The sequence below is a fragment of the Aspergillus nomiae genome (genome assembly GCF_001204775.2).
Source record: "Aspergillus nomiae NRRL 13137 chromosome Unknown contig00624, whole genome shotgun sequence".
Lineage (NCBI taxonomy): Eukaryota > Fungi > Ascomycota > Eurotiomycetes > Eurotiales > Aspergillaceae > Aspergillus > Aspergillus nomiae.
Genome location: NW_015378679.1, coordinates 1 through 8,780, shown reverse-complemented (window position 1 = coordinate 8,780; position 8,780 = coordinate 1). Strand labels below are relative to the sequence as shown.

Genomic DNA, 8,780 nt, shown 5'->3' with positions numbered 1-8,780 from the left:
ATATCTCTTGGCGCATCGCGAAGCTACTATATCGACTAAGCTTCTTCATCCGTTCCTCCGATACCACCTTTGCCCCAAGCCTGCCGACGCTTGCGCCTGCGACTGCGGTCCGCCGTGTTTTATCCGGCTAGCAGACCTTTGACTATTCCTCTTGTGATTACTGTTTTTGGTACCTTGTAAGCGTCCCTTTCTCCGTCCATAGGCTCTGGTTTCCCTTAGCCCGGCGCCCGAGCACATACTCTCCCCACGCCTGTCGTTCCTCCGGAGTCCGGACAGCGGGGCTATCGAATGGGTACTCTTTATATCCTATATAGTCCTTATTTATATTATAGTTCCCCCTCGCTCCTTTCCTTATCTTTAGTTTGCTTGAGATTCGTTTACTGTTAAACTGCCTTTATCGTCCTCGAGGCCTGCTGTTAGTTACTATCCCGTGATTGGCTTGGTCATGCGCTACTAGCCAGAATCCATGCCCTCATACTGCCTGCAAGATTGCCACTATTTCTATCGCACCGCTTTGCGCCTACTGTCCATTCCTACCTTCCTCGCTTGTCGCTACTCTTAGTTGATCATATTCTGGACGAATATCACTTACTGACACGATGTCTTATTCGTCTGTCGCAGTTCGTCACTTCACGGCCCCAAAGCCACGATTGGACGCGATGGCGGCCCCTCGCTCTGAGCCTACCATGGAGACTAAGATCAAGCCTACCTCGGTGGACGGCGTGAACGGCCAGAATGTTGCGTCAGAATCGTCGAAGAAGAAAGGGTCCACATTCGCTAACCAAGAGTCTCTCCCGAAACTCCCTGTCCCGGATCTAGAGGGCACATGCAAGAAATACATTGAGGCCCTGTCTGCATTACAGACGCCGAGGGAACAAGAAGAGACAAAGGCTTCTGTACAAGACTTTCTCAAGTCGGACGGACCTGTTCTTCAAGAGAAGTTAAAGAATTATGCGTCTTCGAAGACCAGCTATATTGAACAATTTTGTAAGTGTATCCGTGAAGGGAGGGAGGTATATTACATTGCTGAGTTGAATGAGAGCTAACACTGCCGCCAAGGGTATGATTCTTACCTAAACTACGATAGCCGTAAGATAAGCCCTATCACAGAAACTATCTGGGCTTCATCATACTGACTCTAACAGCGGTCGTTTTGAATCTAAATCCATTTTTCTTGCTGGAGGATGACCCCACGCCTGCCAGGAACCACCAGGTCACCAGGGCAGCATCGCTTGTTGTATCAGCCCTCAGCTTTGTCCGAGCTGTGAGGCGCGAAGAACTTGAGCCTGATACCGTTAGAGGGACGCCACTATGCATGTATCAATATTCTCGGCTGTTCGGAACAGCACGTCTACCCACCGAAAATGGATGCGTGATCAGTCAGGACCCTCACGCCAAGCACATTGTTGTCATGTGTCGGGGCCAGTTCTACTGGTTTGATGTCCTCGACGAGAACAATGATCTGATTATGACTGAGAAGGACATCGCCCTTAACCTTCAGGTAATCATTGGGGATGCGGAACAGACCCCTATCCAAGATGCCGCCAAGGGAGCTTTGGGTGTCCTCAGTACGGAGAACCGCAAAGTGTGGTCTGGGCTACGGGACATCTTAACAAAGGATGAGGGCTCAAACAACGCAGAATGTCTCAACATAGTTGATACAGCACTCTTTGTTCTCTGTCTGGATTATACTGAGCCGAGCAATACGTCTGACCTCTGCGCCAACATGCTTTGTGGTACGAGTGAAGTGGTGAAGGGTGTACAGGTCGAACTTGTACCAACCGGTGGTATGACAAGCTCCAGATCATTGTGTGTCAGAACGGCAGTGCCGGTATCAACTTTGAACATACCGGCGTAGATGGCCATACGGTGCTGCGTTTTGCGAGTGACGTCTACACAGACACCATACTTCGCTTCGCAAAAACTATCAATGGACAGGCGCCCACTCTGTGGGCAAGTAACAGCCCTGACCCGGCCAAGCGTGATCCCCGAAGCTTGGCAATGTCAGCACTACGCCTCGCAAACTAGAGTGGGACATGCTTCCTGAACTGAGTATTGCCCTGCGATTCGCCGAATCCCATCTCGCCGACCTTCTCAAGCAGCATGAGTTCCGTGTGCTTGAGTTCGAAGGGTATGGTAAGAATTTCATCACATCTATGGGGTTCTCGCCAGATGCGTTCGTCCAGATGGCATTCCAAGCTGCGTACTACGGGCTGTATGGCCGTCTGGAGAACACCTATGAGCCAGCTATGACCAAGTTCTTCTTGCACGGTCGGACAGAGGCGATACGGACCGTCACCAGCGAATGCGCCAATTTCGTACAGACTTTCTGGGGAGAGAATCCAGCAGAGCAGAAGGTGGAGGCTCTGAAGAAGGCAACTCAAAAGCATACCGCTACTACAAAAGAGTGCTCCAAGGGACAGGGACAGGATCGACACCTCTATGCATTATATTGTCTATGGCAGCGGTCCTTTGAGGAAGGCTCTTCCTCTTCTGGCAATAGTGTAATAAGCAGCTCCAACGGCTACTCTAGCCCTGTCGAGAATGGTTCTACTATCGACTCACCCAAGGCGCCGTTATCGGATGATGGCGTATCCTCCACGACCAGCTATGGCTTGCGTGCGATTCGCCCGGCGCCACCCACCCCAGCACTCTTCAGTGACCCCGGTTGGGACAAGATCAACAATACGATCTTGTCAACCTCAAACTGTGGAAATCCATGTCTGCGGCATTTTGGTTTCGGCCCAACGTCTGCGGACGGCTTCGGAATTGGCTATATCATCAAAGATGACTCCATCTCGTTCTGCGCCTCGTCCAAGCACCGCCAGACCGCTCGGTTTTTGTACACACTCGAGTCGTATATGTTTGAAATCCGCAAGCTGCTACGCGCCACGAACCGTAATACGGCCAGTCCGCGAACCAGTCGGGCCCGGGAAATGGAGATCATCGCCGAGCGGCTCCAAGGGGATCACCGTCGGGGCCGGCTCGTCCGGGGAGATCCTGGGGCAGTGCGCCGGGGTGCCGATACGCCAACGACCGACAGCGGAGAAATAGAAGACGACGGCATGGGCGGATGTAAGTTCCCGACTCAATCAATATTTAACAACACACTAACAGCGTATCAGACGGGTTCTTCGACGCCGGAATGCTATTGCATGCACTCAAAGGCTTGAGTACAGACCGAGAGCGTAACGAGAAACCCGAACGACGTCGGTTTGTTGGCAAGAAACTACGTCTAAATGAGTACTAATGCTTTCTGCCTTGGGGATTTTGGTTGTTTCTTGTTGAGAATTTACGATATATGCACATTTAGAGCGAGATACCAATGCGATTACTTGTTCTTCAAAACTCGTTCTCAGTAGTTTTGTTGGATGCGGATCATGTGATTGAGTACATATCGTAGCTTCAAAATCAAATCATATTATGCTCTGAGTCATTTCTTGCAGTTCAAATGCTGTCACGAATGCACTGTGAGAGAAAACTTTCTGCGAGGTAATATTATTACTAATTAATCCTGAGTGGAAAATGAACCAACCAGAATCTGGCCTGCCGCATACCGAAAACGTCGAGGAACATGGAGTTTCCATCCGTTGTGTTCACGCCACCGACTTTCTGCCCAACCGACCACTGTCGGAAACGACCATCCCAATTTTCAGTTGAAATTGCCGTAGATCAGTGGATTTACATAATAGCATATTCGTGATTGCTTGAAAGTAGCCCGTATTTTTTTTCCCCCCTTCTTGCGTTTTGATTGCGGTACCTTATAGGGCGTTGTCCATCGATTGATCTGTACATATGTACATCATGACTTCGATCCTGTGGAATAGTATATAACATGCGAGTCAAGTTAGGGTAGTTGTTCTTTTATTATTCAATTGTATACTATGAACACTTTTAATGTTGTTTCTTGGTTTGTTGTGCTCTGGAGGGGATGTCGACTTGCACACATATATATAATACGATGAGATTGCTTCAGCCCTTCGAAAAACACTCCACGTCTGCCACGAATATGCATGTGCAAGTCATGCACTAGATATATATGCATGCACTAGTATGCACTTGTAACCTGTCTCTGTCAGCATAGGGGATTTAAAGACAATTGAAAATATAACGGGCATTTGTGAGTTGTTCTGTTGATCTCCGTAGGCTTAGTGGCTTGGGTAGTATTGGCGAGTGAATTGATGTGTTGTACCCCGTACATGATACATCTAATTTTTTATCGTTTTTACTTTTTCTTTCCCCTCTTGGGGTCGATGCGGCTACTGCAACTGCAAGTCACCGCACATCCTGTAAGTATGGAGTACAGCGTGTTTTGTATCGGTAGGGCATGACAGTTCAATGAGTGTTGTCTCTGAGATGGCCTCAGGCACATGCGCGGTCATGGTAGTATCGGATTCTGTATCAAGTAGATTCTCTAGTTTGAATGCCCATGGGAGAATGTACTCCCGGAGTAATATTTTCTTCTATGCATGAGGATCGCTATCAGGCCACTGATTGTTCATTTTGAATGAGGGACCCCGTCGTATCCTATCGATCCAGCCAATCTTGCCAAAAGTGAAAGACCCAGAAAAAAAAATATAAATAAAATAAAATAAAACGAAAAAGAAAAAGAAAAAAAAGAAAAAAGCCAGCCGCTTTTACCACCGGCTAATTAACCTCTTTCCAATCAGAGAGTCAGTCGGTGAGATCATATCCTCCACCAACCGATCAGACCCCCTTAACGAACTGATTTTAGTCGCCTTCTAATGCGTTTCTAAGTGTCTCATCGATGTATCTAATTCTAGCGGTAAGTTTCCCTTGCCGGTCCGCCGGTATCCGAGTTTCCAAAATTCGCAACGTAGCGACTGATTGATAGATTGGAGTCGACAGAGATCGTGGTGGTTTCAAGGCTGTTTTCTGATTGCACAGCCTCTCGGCCGTGCTGCGGGCTACCGCCGGGTGTAGTCTGGATCCCGTGTAGTATCTGACCATTCCTCCCGTAATTACTATTACTCCTTCGGTCAAGTCATGTGGCGCACGTGATCCCTCTGGCGACCGCTGATTCCGTCGCTCTGGTGGAAGTGTTCCATCCACTCGGACAGCTTACCTACTACTAACTAACATAGACCGGTAACTCTTGTATATGGATCCTTGCGTCACGGTTCATCTCTGTTGATTATCTTTACTTCACCTTTTTCTTTTTTTTGTTATTTTTGTGTATCGTCAAATCCTTTCTCGATTAGATTTTCGGATACATATCATCCATCCTTCGACAGCTCCTTTGGATACTGGTAAGTGAAGGTAACCTTGTCTTCTTTTCTCTTTCTCTTTGTTCCAACTGGGGGTGTTTATTTCCGACGACCGGAGACGTACGTGCTTGATCTGCTCTCGGCGGCTGGAAAAAATTACCTCCCTTAAAGCTGGCTCAGGCCATCGGCTAGCTTGGTGCCTTAAAGTCCTTTTCAGGCGCTCAGGCTGCTCATCCGCCCAGTCACCTTGCACTTTCCTTCCAATAACCATTTCAACCTGTTTCAAAGGGTGTCCACCCTTCCTGCAGCCTACCACAGCGTCGCATAGTCAGACCATCGTGCTCTGGCCGGGTCCACACTTGACCGTCCGATGTGTCGCTGGTATTGGTCCTGCCCATCCCCTGCCCTTCTGCGTCCTCTTGCCTTTAGCGTCCCCATCGCTTTCCCACTAGAAGATCCTGCCTCTGCATTGCTGGCGAACTAGCGCCCTCGTTGCTGAGCATCTGCTGCTTCTTGGTCCTGCAACACGGTAAATCTTCTCGTCCCAATCCCTCAAACTGGAGGAGGGGCTTGCTTTGCTTGCTGGACCTTCCCCGATGCTGGTGATATCGATCGCATCATCCACTTGCCAATCTTCTCCTTTATCTATGTAACTGCTTGTTACTTATCATTTCCCCGTGATCTATCCCTTTCTATGACTGTCCGACAGTGATTGTTTTTTTGATACACCCGGCAATTCGTTCGAGAAAGCTCGGATCAACTATTATATCACTCCCGCCTTTAACACATTCCATCTACTTATCCGTCCCCCTTTCCTTTCGGCTGCTCCTGAAGTTGAGCCTCCCCAGCACATATTCCGATCGGAAGAAGCCGTTTCCCGATAATAACATCGCTACAGAAGAGCAGATATCTATTCCTTAGCGCCTTCTTCCCCGACCGCTGGGAATCTCTTCTTCGCCGTCGATCAGCGGTCGCTTCTTCCGACGACGGCACCCATATCGAAATCCGAACAGTTATCTTTCCGTCTTTTCCATCGTGCTTGAGATGATGGCGGCAGCGCTTGATCAACCCCTTTTTGAATCTGTCGCGGTTCCTGCGACGACCGCCGCCTCGATCACTCCCCCTCATAGCGCCAACGGCAAGAAAGAAGTTCCAGATGGTGTTCCTTCTGAATTGTCGGATCTGGAACTCGATCCTCATGCTACTGGTGCGCCAGAGACCGCATCGGTAGAGGAAGAAGAGGAAGACATCGAACCAGACCACTATTATGGCGGGGGCAAGATCCCTGTGTTCAAACCGGTAGGTTTTGCATTCTTCCAGTGTCCCTGGCTTTGATGATGTCACTGACGGGGAGGCCTAGACCATGGATCAATTTCGGGACTTCCAATCTTTCATCAACAAGGTCGAGAAATATGGCATGCGGTCTGGAATTTTGAAGGTTGTTCCTCCAAAGGAATGGTATGTCTTCTCTACGGCGATTTTCTCTCCAAGGGCCGTTGCCAACCAGCTCTTTTCTCTAGGACCGACTCCCTGCCAGCCCTCGACGAAGCCGTCAAGAAGATCCGTGTGAAGAATCCGATCATGCAGGAATTCCACGGATCACATGGAACTTACACCCAGGCGAACATCGAGCGACAACGATCATACAACCTCCCTCAGTGGAAAGGGTTGTGCGAAGAAAGTAGCCATCAGCCTCCTGCCCGCAGAGGTGAGAGGCGCCGCAACCAGGAGCGAGTCACTCGTGCTCCCCCCTCCGCCCGAACCCAAACGGCCCGATCTGATTCTCAAAAACGTCGCCCGGGACCGGGACGTCCACCCAAACGATCCAACCAGGTGAAGGTGAAGGAAGAGCCTGCAGAAGATTCCCTTGATAAGATCAAGCCCGAAGGCCCTCCCACGCCCGTGTCTCCTGAATCCAACCCGGTCGAGGCGAAGACGGAAGAACTGAGCGACGGCGAGTCTCTTCCCACTACCAAGCCGAAAGGACGACAACCTAAATCGGTCACCTCGCGAAGAAAACACAATAAAGGCGATGCGATTGACTATGTGGACGAGGAGGCTTTCAGAGACTTTGATTATCGCATCCACGACCACGAGGAATATACGCAGGAACGATGTGAGGAATTAGAAACCGCCTACTGGAAGTCCTTGATGTTTAACAATCCGATGTATGGCGCGGATATGCCTGGTTCTCTTTTCGACGAGAACATCACAACCTCATGGAACGTCGCCAAGTTACCCAATCTGTTGGATGTCTTGGGGCAGAAAGTGCCTGGTGTCAACACCGCATACCTCTACCTGGGGATGTGGAAAGCTACTTTTGCCTGGCATTTGGAAGATGTTGATCTGTACAGTATCAACTATATCCATTTTGGTGCCCCCAAACAGTGGTATAGCATTTCACAAGAAGATGCTCCTCGGTTTGAACAGGCTATGAAGAGTACGTTTACATAACGTGATAGGCTCATGAATCAATGCTGACTATTACGCCAGGTATCTGGCCCAGCGACGCGAAAAACTGTGATCAGTTCCTCCGCCATAAGACCTATCTTGTTTCTCCTAGTCTCCTCAAGTCTCAGTACGGTATCACCGTCAACAGGCTCGTCCACTATGAGGGCGAGTTTGTGATCACATACCCGTACGGATATCACTCGGGATACAATCTTGGTTACAACTGCGCCGAGTCGGTCAACTTTGCGACTGAGAAGTGGTTGGATTACGGTCGTGTTGCCAAGAAGTGCCACTGCGAGTCTGACAGCGTCTGGATCGATGTCGATGAGATTGAGCGTAAGCTGCGCGGCGAATCGACGCCAGAATACTTCGGTGAATTCGAAAGTGACCTCGATGAATTCGAGGGTGCTTCCGACCTCCTTACCCCACCACGGAGTGTCCCAGAAAAGAGTAACCGTGGCCGGAAACGAAAGCATGACGGCGATTCTACAAAGGCGAAACGCATGCGAGTCAATGTCGAGGTCCCTCGGAAGATTCCGTGCGTACTGTGCCCCAACAACCTGGATTATGAGGACCTACTACCCACCGAAGATGGAAAGAATCACGCCCATCGGCGCTGTGCCCTATACACTGAAGAGACCAGTATCCTGCGTGACGAGACTGGCAAGGAGGTGGTGTGTGACATTGACAAGATCCCGAAGGCTCGCATGGGGCTCAAGTGCCTCTTTTGCCGCGAGGTGCGAGGGGCTTGTTTCCAGTGCAATTTCGGCAAATGTACGCGATCATACCATGCCACCTGTGCACTTTTAGCCGGAGTGCAGGTGGAGCAGGGTGAGATCGCTGTGATCGCGGATGACGGCAATCATTACTCCATCCCCAGTGTGGACCTCAAATGCAAATACCACCGACAGAAGAAGCCAAGCTGGATGACGGGCGGCGATTCTCCCGATTATGACCGCAAGCTGATCGAGACGGCCCGCCGGATGGTGGCAGGAGACTTGGTGCAATTCCAGGCCGACAAGGAGATCAATGGGGCAGTGGTGCTGGAGAACCGACCAGCGGAACGGACGTTGCTAGTCAAAGTGCTCCCACGCGGGTAAG

The 8,780-nt window shown here is 50.0% G+C and overlaps 2 protein-coding genes across 2 annotated transcripts; both read left to right on the top strand.

Moving 5' to 3' along the window:
• Positions 1-599: 599 nt before the first annotated feature.
• On the top strand, positions 600-3,348 carry ANOM_011397 (choline/carnitine O-acyltransferase; the record flags this gene model as incomplete). Its single annotated transcript, XM_015556653.1, has 6 exons — positions 600-987; positions 1,060-1,089; positions 1,146-1,774; positions 1,819-2,003; positions 2,054-3,075; positions 3,126-3,348. 6 exons carry the CDS (start codon positions 600-602, stop codon positions 3,248-3,250), a joined length of 2,379 nt encoding a protein of 792 aa, XP_015401284.1. The 3' UTR covers positions 3,251-3,348.
• A 2,924-nt stretch (positions 3,349-6,272) lies between these two features.
• Positions 6,273-8,779, top strand: ANOM_011396 (jumonji family transcription factor; the record flags this gene model as incomplete). The annotated part of the gene is made up of 4 exons (XM_015556652.1): positions 6,273-6,527; positions 6,589-6,686; positions 6,749-7,668; positions 7,722-8,779. The coding sequence occupies 4 exons, from the start codon at positions 6,273-6,275 to the stop codon at positions 8,777-8,779; spliced, it is 2,331 nt and encodes a 776-aa protein (XP_015401285.1).
• Position 8,780: the final 1 nt, after the last annotated feature.